Source organism: Lactuca serriola, chromosome 7 (assembly GCF_051521515.1).
Source record: "Lactuca serriola cultivar US96UC23 chromosome 7, Lser_US96UC23_V15, whole genome shotgun sequence".
Classification (NCBI taxonomy): domain Eukaryota; kingdom Viridiplantae; phylum Streptophyta; class Magnoliopsida; order Asterales; family Asteraceae; genus Lactuca; species Lactuca serriola.
The window spans coordinates 143,081,624-143,092,864 of record NC_136414.1 but is presented as its reverse complement, the minus strand read 5'-3'; the positions used below and the strand labels follow the sequence as shown (position 1 = coordinate 143,092,864).

The 11,241-nt window shown below is 32.1% G+C and overlaps 2 protein-coding genes across 2 annotated transcripts; one reads left to right on the top strand and one right to left on the bottom strand.

Moving 5' to 3' along the window:
* The first annotated feature begins 589 nt into the window (after positions 1 to 589).
* LOC145061479 (protein RAE1-like) lies at positions 590 to 3,114 on the top strand. Its single transcript, XM_079008959.1, has 11 exons — positions 590 to 814; positions 1,018 to 1,104; positions 1,356 to 1,433; positions 1,548 to 1,741; positions 1,830 to 1,971; positions 2,078 to 2,158; positions 2,250 to 2,378; positions 2,483 to 2,560; positions 2,648 to 2,719; positions 2,811 to 2,891; positions 2,974 to 3,114. Exons 1-11 carry the CDS (start codon positions 758 to 760, stop codon positions 3,022 to 3,024), a joined length of 1,050 nt encoding a protein of 349 aa, XP_078865085.1. The 5' UTR covers positions 590 to 757; the 3' UTR covers positions 3,025 to 3,114.
* Positions 3,115 to 3,377: 263 nt separating this feature from the next.
* On the bottom strand, positions 3,378 to 7,205 carry LOC145061478 (BRASSINOSTEROID INSENSITIVE 1-associated receptor kinase 1-like). The gene is made up of 11 exons (XM_079008958.1): positions 6,683 to 7,205; positions 6,254 to 6,386; positions 6,075 to 6,146; positions 5,849 to 5,992; positions 5,611 to 5,682; positions 5,449 to 5,520; positions 5,289 to 5,368; positions 4,920 to 5,051; positions 4,478 to 4,819; positions 4,012 to 4,406; positions 3,378 to 3,932 (listed from the first exon to the last, which is right to left on the bottom strand). The coding sequence occupies exons 1-11, from the start codon at positions 6,774 to 6,776 to the stop codon at positions 3,615 to 3,617; spliced, it is 1,854 nt and encodes a 617-aa protein (XP_078865084.1). The 5' UTR covers positions 6,777 to 7,205; the 3' UTR covers positions 3,378 to 3,614.
* Between the last annotated feature and the right edge of the window lie 4,036 nt (positions 7,206 to 11,241).

Below are 11,241 nucleotides of genomic sequence, written 5' to 3'. Positions count from 1 at the left end.
GATCGATTTACCCCATTAGGATCGTACGATCCTACGATCAATATCGCAGTTTTGACAACCTTATGTTCAATCTTTGAAAACTTCCATTTTCTGGGTCATGCGATTCTAACCCTATACGTCAAATATCCAATACGCATTAGTCATCATTACGTATTATGGGTTACTTAACATTTTTATGAGATTTTGCCATTATTATGAGTCATATTTCTATTTCATCTTTCATAATAAGGCCCAAGCTCTTATTAGCACCATCTTTTGCTTAAAATCATCAATTTTATACCATTTTTTGCTTAAAAATTCCAAAAAATGTCGAATTTCTAAGATTTTTTTTTTTTTTTTTTTTTTTTTTTTTTTTTTTTTTTTTTTCTAATCTTTGTTTAATCTTTTTTGTATGACAAACCTTTTTGATTTTCGTTTATTATCCTCCACTGATTGGTATGTATAAAAGTTTATTTAAAAAAATGTCGAATTTCTAGGTTTTGGACGGGTTTGTCCAGAAACTGTTTTGAAACACGGTTGGCCCAATACTTATATAACCCGACCCGACTCCATGATTATGTCTAGACTCTAGCGTCATTACCACGCTTTTTGCATCTCCGTATATAGTGGACAGACATCATCAATCTTCTCCTTCCTCCATTTCTCCCATTTTCGAACACGCTCGATTCTTCGTTAACCGCTCGTGCGAATCTACCATTGTCAAACAATCTAGGGTTACGGCACCAGTTTGTATTACTGTACTTCAATTTCGGATTCAATGTCTGCCTTTGGCATGGCTTCTGCTACCAATACCAATCCAAACAAGTCAACCGAGGTAAAGCGAAGCTTCCATAATTCACTTTCTTTATATGTTACTTTCATTATAATACAATAACTCAATGTGTCGTGGTATGTATTTGTTGGTGTATTGATCTGTATGTTCCTTCAATTAATGTTCGTCATAAAGTGTTTCTGGTTTAGATAAAAGTTTTACCGTTATTGTTTAGAATTTCTGTTGTAACTATCGGTTCTGTATAGGTTGTATCACCTCCGACGGATGCTGTATCAAGCCTTTGTTTCAGTCCCAAGGCGAATTACCTTGTTGCTACTTCATGGGACAATCAGGTTCGTGTGATGTTAATCAATCCGATTGTGTTTATGAATCATTGATTCGTTAATTTTCTTTTGCGCGATATTTCTATTACACGCATCACTTTAATGATTTGTTTCTGAATTTTGTTCTATCTTTGTCTCCTGTTTGCAATTGCAAACTAGATACATTCATGGATCATTTCAGTTCTAAGTGAATACAGTTATGATCTTTGTCGAATTATTACATGTGATCTGATTTCCATCATACTACGAAACAATTGCAGGTGAGATGTTGGGAGATAACAAAAAACGGAACTGCTCTTGGCTCTGTAGCAAAGGCATCAATAGCACATGATCAACCGGTAACATCAAGCTATATGCAGTATCCTCACCTGGATAATGAACTAAAAACAATCATTCTACCTTCTGATAACTCTTCTAAACTTCTAATCTCACCCTTTCTTTCATACTTTTAGGTTTTATGTTCAGCTTGGAAGGATGATGGAACAACAGTCTTCTCTGGAGGCTGTGACAAACAAGTGAAGATGTGGCCATTACTCTCTGGTGGACAACCAGTAACTGTGGCTATGCATGATGCTCCTGTTAAAGAGGTTGCTTGGATTCCAGAAATGAACCTTTTGGTATCAGGAAGTTGGGACAAAACTCTAAGGTATGTAATTAACTTTAATTCTTTCTATCTTTGGAATATTAATTTGATTTCCATATCTGTTTCATTTATATTTGTTACCTTCTTGTAGATATTGGGACTTGAGGCAACCTAATCCAGTTCACACTCAACAACTTCCTGAGAGATGCTATGCACTTACAGTGAGACATCCATTAATGGTAGTTGGCACTGCAGATAGAAATCTTATAGTATTCAACTTGCAAAATCCTCAGGTATTACTCCACTTCACTCACATCAATAAGCAACAATAGTATTATCATAATTTCTTTAAAAGATTTCAAAAGGGTTTTGGTATTGACTGAATGTGAATCACAATAGGCTGAGTTTAAGAGAATTGCCTCCCCCTTAAAGTATCAAACTAGGTGTGTTGCTGCATTTCCTGATCAACAAGGCTTCTTGGTATGTTTCTAATTCCATAACAATCTTTGTCTTTAAAATGTATACTTCTTTTTTTTTTTTTTTTTTTTTTTTTAATAATATGGTTTTGTAGGTTGGGTCAATTGAAGGGAGAGTTGGTGTGCATCATCTTGATGAACAACAACAAAGTAAAAACTTCACTTTTAAATGCCACAGAGAGGGGAATGATATATACTCTGTCAATTCTCTCAACTTTCATCCAGTAAGAATACTTTGTTATTATTATACTTTCTATAATTGGGAAGATTTTTAATGTTGTAATAAGATAAAAAATGAAATGATAAAGAAATTGACCCGATTTTTCAGGTTCATCAAACATTTGCAACTTCTGGATCTGATGGTGCTTTTAACTTCTGGGATAAAGACAGCAAACAAAGATTGAAGGTATTTGTATTCGACATGTGACAAAATGACATGTCACCTTTTTGAGAATTATTATTATTTATCAAAAATCTAATTATTATTTAACAGGCAATGTCAAGATGCAGTGCACCTATACCTTGCAGCAGTTTCAACAATGATGGCTCCATTTTTGCCTATGGGGTATATTTCTAGTTTAATTTTTTTATTCATGATGTTTGATTTAAATTTTAAATTATTAATGAATGAATGAATTACATTTGTAATGTTTAAGGTATGCTATGATTGGGGAAAAGGTGCTGAAAATCATAATCCAGCAACAGCCAAGACTTATATTTACTTGCACATGCCACAGGTCTGAAATCTGAATTTATTTACTTTTTATTTATTTGTGGAATGAAAAATAAAAATTTGTTTGTTAATGTTAATGTTAACAGGAGTCTGAGGTTAAAGGGAAACCTCGCATTGGAACAAGTGGAAGGAAGTGAATAGTGTTGTTTTCTATTTCTAGATTGTAAATGTAAAGACTTAAATCAGTTTGTGCAGTTTTGCATTAGATAATGAGGTTTGTTTTCTAATATTTGTGGTCAATTGGTTGTTGGGAGTTTGTTTTCTTGTTCATTGATATTATGGGATATTTTGTGTATAGAGGTTTGTTTTGGTGAAATACTGCAAAGTAGCTGATAGCTGGAAAACTAACTGGTAGCTGGTTGGAAAATATAAAATAATATAAGAAAACATATAGAAAAATGATTCAAATTCAGTTATCATGCTCCTTTACAAACAAAAAAACATCAACTAGTAATAAAACACATTTATTGTCAAAAAAAAAAACATAGAATTATCAACAACAAAATGTATTTATTTGTTCATCTGGTTTACTACATAAAAAGACCAAAACACATTGTTCTTCCAATACCATTCAAGGTCTCTGCTTCCCACCTTAAAACCCTTAATCTATAAACACATTCAAAACAACAAAGACCAAAACTCTAGACACAATTCACCCCAAAAGTCTGAAACAAAAAAATATGCACAAAAGACAATAAATAACCAAATTAAAAAAAAAAACCACCAATCATCTGGGGCCAGATAATTCATCAGGACGAAGGTTATAAGTTGAATCCGCAATAATCCAATCTGTATTTGTATTATGTGTCGCATTGAAATCTTGTCTGAACATTTCTTCCTTTTGCCATTCTTCCCACCTTTCAGCTAACCCATCACCTTCCAACATTCTCACAACTTCCGACATTTTTGGTCTCTCTAATGGAGTCCCTTGTGTGCACAAAAGCGCTACTTGTATAAGCTGTTCCACTTCATCATCTATATAATTACCTTTCAAATCCGCATCCACCAGTGTCTCCAACTTCTTTTCCCTTAAAAGCCCTTTCACCTGTACAACGTTTTCAATGTCACAATTCTTGGTTCATGTTTTCAACATTTTTTAATTGAAGTGTACAAAACTAATTTACCCAATCAAGCAACATGACATCATCATCATTAGCAAGTCTAGCAAGGTCAAAAGCTCTTTGACCCGTGATAAGTTCTAGAAGCATAACACCATATCCAAAAACATCGGTTTTTTCCGAGGATTTTCCGGTTGATAAATACTCGGGTGCTATGTGTCCAATGGTCCCACGGACAGCTGTCGTGACATGTGTATCCTTATAATCCATAAGTTTAGCCAACCCAAAATCTCCAACAACTGCTTCAAACTCTTCATCCAACAAAATATTCGCAGCCTTTACATCTCGATGTATAATCTTCGGGTCACAATGATCATGTAAATACGCAAGTCCTCTCGCGGACCCCAATGCAATCCGCTTACGTATTGGCCAATCAAGTGGCTCTTGTGTATCCGGTCTCTCTACAATTAATCAATTTCGTTACTACAATAAACAAATTAATAAAAAATTAAATTTTTTTTAAAAAAAATACCTCTTAAGCAAGATGCGACACTGCCATTGGCCATATACGGATAGACAAGCAAGCGTTCGGTGGGTGTCATGCAAAACCCTCTCAACCGGAGTAAATTCCGGTGAACCGCCATACTAATCATCTCCACCTCCGTCTGAAACTGCAACTCGCCCCCCTGAGTCCTCTCTTCTTTCAACCGTTTCACTGCCACCAACGTCCCATCCGCTAACCGCCCTTTGTAAACTTTACCAAATCCGCCCCGCCCGAGAATGTGGCGGTTGTTGAAATTATCGGTTGCCACTTGTAATTCGCGAAGAGAAAACCGCTTCAATTGCCCTAAATGAACCTCTGGATCCTCTTCGGCTAAACGATATATAAAGAAATGTGATTTTAGGGTTTGAGACTTTGAGTTGATGACATTGAAATCATTAAAAGTATGTTGCTATTTGGTGATTTTACTAACCGGGTACGTCGAAGAAATGATCCTGTGGTTTGCGGCGGCGCCACCATGCAAGTGCGATCGCCGGACCGGCAAATAGAAGGGCGGCACCGGCGGCAACTCCTCCCGCGATTGCCCCCGTCGCACTGTTGCCAACTGAAATAAAATGACGCTGACGCCGTTATTGACAGAGCAGAACAGGTTGTCCTATATCTGAACACTCTGATACAGGACAAAACAGGTTGTACTGTGTTTGACTAAGACTCAGACTAATGTCAATACAGGACAAAACAGGTTGTACTGTGTCTGACTGAGACTGGACTAAACAGTATGTAATGTGTCGGACTGAGACTGATGTGAATGAGACAAAAATTACGGAATAATGAAAAGTACCGGAAGGAGATGGGGAATTTGGTGGGGCGGGAGCTTGAGGAGAAACTGCGGGAGCTTTCAACTGAGGATTATTTGCAAAACTAAAAGAAGAAAAGTTGATTGTTAAAAAAAAGGTGTCAAATTGTTCATCAATGGAGGAGGGAAATGAATTGTAATATACCTTATAGGTGTGAAAAGAGAAAAGGAACCATTGACTGGAACATCTCCTCTTAGATTGTTGTTCGAAAGATCACTAAGATACGTATAAATATCATAATTTACTTTAACAATCATAATCTATGTAAAAAATAAAAAATAAAATAAAAACATTTTTGATACTTACAGAACTTGTAGTGAAGTTATAGTAGTTAACGAAATTGGAATAGTTCCCGTTAACGTGTTGTTGTTGAGACGACTGACATTGCAAAAAAAATATGACATCAAAATTATTAAAAGGATTATAATAGCAATATGTAATCTAACACTTGTAAATATTTTACAAGTTTCATATTAGAAATTACATTTTTACTATAATTTATAAGTATAAAAGAAAAAAAAAATTGAATTATGAGAATTCATACAGGAAACGAAGCTTTTGGAGTTTTCCCAATGTATCAGGAATGCCACCATCTAATCGGTTGAGATAAAGATCCAAACTTACTAAGTTTGTTAAGTTCCCAAGTTCACTAGGAATTCTTCCAGTAATATTATTACTGTAAAGTTCCCTGTTAAAAGAAAAGGAAAAAAAATAAATTAGGGTAAATTTGTAAAAAGAGTTAGGAATTAATAACAAAAATTCGTTCTTACAAATACTGTAAATTAGTGAGTTCACCGAGTTGTGCAACGAGTTGACCAGACAAGTTTGCGTTTCCAAGATCACTGAGTATAATAAACACCAAAAAGCACAATTTTTTTTTGTTTTTAGATGATAACAATAATATCGAATCGAATAATATTAATCTTAGCTTTAAGAAAAATAAACTTACACTCGCGTAACGCTATTTTCATTATTACACGTAACATGAAACCAAGTACATGGATTTACAAGAGTCGCATCCCAACTTTGAAGAACATTATTCGGATCACCTAATTGAGTCTTTAACGCATTCAATGCATCTCCTGTAATCCCAAAAACATCGAATTGATAAATCTTTTGAACAAGAAATATGTCAAAATCGGGAAGAATTTGGGATATTTAGGCTTTACATCAATTGCCTTTATTAGAACTATAGCTACTACAATTGGGGGAAATTTCGAATCAAAACAAAACCCAATTGAAATAATTACTAAATTTGATTAGGCGACAGTATTATCAATTCAGGTAAAGGCAACACGTTCATTGAACTCAAATCAGAAGTCAAGAAAATGAGCATTGAATGCTAAAAAAGGTGATTCAAGAACAATAAAGCAGATACCTTCGGCATTCCCGTAGACTTTTGACAAGTTGTTGAACACCAAAATGAACCAGACAAGAACAGAAGCTGAAATCAAAGAAACTCGCCGATCCATTTCTTGAATACGGGTTCGGGTCGGTCAAGCTAAAAAACCTAGATTTCTCATCGATTACTCATTCAGATCAAGAAATTGGAAATACCCAGAACCCGAAACACCAAACCCTAGGTTTACAGACAGCTCAGACGAACAAAATCTGTGTATATCATCCACAAATCTAATCAACCACAAAAGATGAAAACCCACTTCAAGAAATCTTGTATATGATGAAATCTAAAGAAAAAATTCGTGGGTTTTGGTGTAATCAGAGAAAGAGAAAGAGAGAGAGAGAGATTGAAGAGAGAGGGTGAATGGAGTTGGGATGAGGGAAGTCGTCGTGTAATTAGTCAAAGGTTCTCTTTTTCTGTGTTTCTCTCTCTTAAAGACAACTGGTTGTAAAAGAAGAGAGAGAGAGAGAGAGAGAGAAGGAGGACATTAACATTAGTAAAGAGTGGGGGATTCAATTCATTCAACTTCTCTTTCTCTAAAATGATTTTTAAATGTCAAAAGACAAGATTATTTTATTGCTTTTACTTTTCTTTACTTTCCATATGTACTTAACGGAATACCCCAATCTGTTGAAAAAAAGTTTTGATCTTTAGAGAATTCATTAAAATGATAATTGATAATTCCACCATTTGATGTTTTGTGAAAGAAAAAGAAAAGGACACACTATGGGCAAACGATAACGGGGTCAAACGCACGCACGGGGTTGGACCCACAATGCTCGCCGCCTATTAGGAAAGATTGAAGAATTGTTTAGAGAGAGACCTCCAAGGAATTCACCAATCACCACTACCCACCCTATTTACTATTACAAAAAAAAAAAAAAAAACAAAAACCCTACAAAAAAAAAAAAATTGTCAACAACTAATTACTAAAACTATTTATGTTGATATATTAAAATAATAATATTTTTGTTTTTACCACATCATATATGATATAGGATAATGATTTGAAATGGTAATATAGATTTTTACATATTTGTTATTGAGTTTTTTCTTTTTCTTTTATTTTTTTTTCTGTTTATATTTCCCCTTTCAACTTTTTAACTATACTCATCCAGTCATTATAACTAGCTACTCCAGATAAGCCGAAAAAAATGACTTAATAAGATATATATATTTCTCACTTTGTATACATTTAGTTCTTAATATATATTTTTTTTTGTACATTTAGTCCTTAATAATTTTTTTTTTGTTGTAAAATAAGTCTTTGTTGTTTTTCTACACATTCAATACTTATAACCGATTGTTTTAGGTTTTTCTTACGGCATCCTACGTGGTACAATCATTAATAAGGTGTTCGAAGTTGTTGATGCTTTGGCCCACCGTGGCCTCGGTTGCTTGGTTGATTAGGTCTTGTGGTTTGACTTCGGTCTTGTGTTTTGAACATCGTAACTTCATACGATCTTAGATTTTAACTATCTTTGTATCTACGAGTTCATATTTGAGTCTACTATAATTTTTGTTTATATTACTCCCATTAAAAAGTAAAAATATATTACTTTTTAATGAAAGTAATCTAAACAAAAGTTGTAGTAGAATCAAATACGAACGCGTGGATATAAAGATCGTTAAAGTCTGAGATCGTATGAAGAAGTTAACACAAGACCTAAGTCAAACTATATGAACTAAGCAACTAAGCAGTCGATGCCGTGGTGACAATAAACATCAACAGATCCAAACACCTTATTAATAATTGTACCATATAGGATGTTATGAGAAAAAACTATAAAAATTGGTCATAAGTATTGAATGCATAGAAAAACAACAATGACTTATTTTGCAACAAAAAATATTAAGGACTAAATGTGTACAAAGTGAGAAAAATATTACCCTATTAAGTCATTGTTTCGGCTTGCCTAGAGTAGCAGGTCGTAAGAACTGCATGTGTACAGTTTAACAGGTTAAAGGGGTAAATGTGGAAGAAAAAAAACTCAGTGACCAATATGTGCAAATCAAAAAGTATATTAGTCTTTCAAGTCATTATCCTTATCATATAATCTATGTAAAAATTAGTCTTTGTATTTGTGATAATAGGGCTAACAAAAACTGAAACCACAACGATTCGATTTTTTATTTGAAAAACCCGACCAAACTCGGCGTTGTGTGTTTTATCTAAGAAACGCTACCCTTAAAAATTGAACACCACCACTATAAATATATCTTAATGATTCTTTTATGTTATACTAGACGAATTCTCACACGTTGCGTAATAATATATTTATAAAGTTTTTTTTAACAGCAAACACACACACTCACACAATTATTTAAATCTTGCTCTTAGTTCTACAAATTGTGATTTAATATGTATACATGGAAAAACAATGTTAATAAAATATAGGGAAATCTTCAGAAAAGTCTCAATATTTACGGAAAAGTTTCACTTTAGTCCCAAGATTTTTTTTTGAATGAAAAAGTCCCGAAAACCGGCAAAAATTCGCAGTTTGACCCTTTTGACCGGTTGAAACCGGTACCAAATTAATTTGGGAATATTTTGTAAACTAATCTAAAATATTGAGACTTTTCTGCAAGCAAAAAATATTAGAATTTTTCTGTAAACAAAAATATTAAGACTTTTCTACAAACAAAGCCCTTATTATTATTATTATTATTATTATTATTATTATTATTATTATTATTATTATTATAAATAAAAATACTTTTTTTTGAACTTGTTATTATTAATATTGTTACTAATACATATAAATGCATTTAAATGAAAAAAATAATATTAATGACATTGTTTAAGGGTGGAGGTGGAGGAGATGTTGATGCTTTTAGCATTGAAATCATGAATGTTTGCTTGCATATTTTTACTTTGTATATGGTCATTTCACATTTGTTGTTATTGTTTTCAATTCAGAATAATAATACTTAACAATGTAAAGGAAGTTGCATATTTGTAAAATTGTTTATAAATAGTTTAAGCTAGAAGGATTTCTCACTTTGTATATAAAAATGTTTAAGGTAGAAGGATTATTTTCCAATCCAACAGATCCACTACAAACATCTACATAGATAGCCCATATCAAAATTCAAAAATATTAATTACAATATCTTGTTTTATAAAAAATAATAGGACATGTTTTTTGGATTAATACTTTTGAATTTTGATTAATACTTTTGAATTATTCCTATTACTTTTTATTAAACAAAATATCGTAATTAATACTTTTGAATTTTGATATGGGTTACCTATGCAAATGTTTGTAGTGGATTTGTTGGATTTGGAAAGTAATTCTTCTACCTTAAACAATTTTATATACAAAGTGAGAAACCCTACTACCTTAAACTATTAATATGCAACTTCTTTCAAATTGTTAAGTATTAATATTCTGAGCTGAAAACAATAATAACAAATATAAAATGACCATATATAAAGTAAAAATATACAAGCAGACATTCACGATTCAATGCTAAAAGCATCACCATCTCCTTCACATCCACCCTTAAATAATGTCATTAATATTATTTTTTCATTTAATGCACTTATATGTATTAGTAACAATATTAATAATAACAAGTTCAAAAAATAGTATTCTTATTTATATTTTTAATAATAATAATAATAATAATAATAATAATAATAATAATAATAATAATAATAATAAGGGTTCTGTTTGTAGAAAAGTCATAATATTTTTGTTTACAGAAAAGTCCTAATATTTTTTGTTTACAGAAAAGCCCTAATATTTTGGATTAGTTTACGAAATAGTTCCAAATTAATTTGGTACCGGTTTCAACCGGCCAAAAAGGGTCAAACTACAAATTTTTGCCGGTTTTCAGGACTTTTTCGTTCAAAAAAAATTTTGGGACGACTAAAGTGTAACTTTTCCGTAAATATTGGGACTTTTCTGAAGATTTCCCTAAAATATATATCAAATATATGTTGATTTCTATATATAACAAATAACAAATAATATAAAAATATATATTACAACTTTTGATAATTTTATAAACCATTTTAAGTTGTGTAAATTGTATATAAAACGTATGTTGATTTCTATGTTTAAAGAATAACACATATATGAAAAACATAAATAATATAACTTTTAATAACATAAAAGCGCTATAATATCCACTATAACATTTATAACAAAAAACTTATTAAACACTTATAAATCATACAAAAAATATAGGAATCAACACATATTTTATATATAGAAACATTATTGTTACAAGAAAATTTTGCATAGTAATAACCATGATGTGACAAGACTCATTTTGTTTTCAACTCTTTATATTTTAATCACAAATATCTTAAAACATGTGATTTTTTGTGAGAACTTATTTATATATTACTAATATGGATACAGTATATATAAATGAGAGGAAAACAAAAAGTCACTATCAATTACTAACCATAAGTTAAAAAAAACTCTTGAGTTGTAGCAAAGAACTCCAAGCAGAGCTCATGATAGATGACCTTTTGAGTCCTAAAGATTCGACGCCACCCCTGGTAAGTAAAAAGCCCAAGA

Bases quoted from the DNA above. Each gene is read 5' to 3' on its own strand.
- LOC145061478 (XM_079008958.1), bottom strand. From the start codon at position 6,776: ATGGATCGGCGAGTTTCTTTGATTTCAGCTTCTGTTCTTGTCTGGTTC. The intron at 6,387-6,682 runs GTATCTGCTTTA...TTGGGATTACAG, and splicing joins AGTCTACGGGAATGCCGAAG to GAGATGCATTGAATGCGTTA. The intron at 3,933-4,011 runs GTAAATTAGTTT...AACGTTGTACAG, and splicing joins ATGTCATGTTGCTTGATTGG to GTGAAAGGGCTTTTAAGGGA.
- LOC145061479 (XM_079008959.1), top strand. From the start codon at position 758: ATGTCTGCCTTTGGCATGGCTTCTGCTACCAATACCAATCCAAACAAG. The intron at 1,434-1,547 runs GTAACATCAAGC...TCATACTTTTAG, and splicing joins CAATAGCACATGATCAACCG to GTTTTATGTTCAGCTTGGAA. The intron at 1,742-1,829 runs GTATGTAATTAA...ACCTTCTTGTAG, and splicing joins AGTTGGGACAAAACTCTAAG to ATATTGGGACTTGAGGCAAC.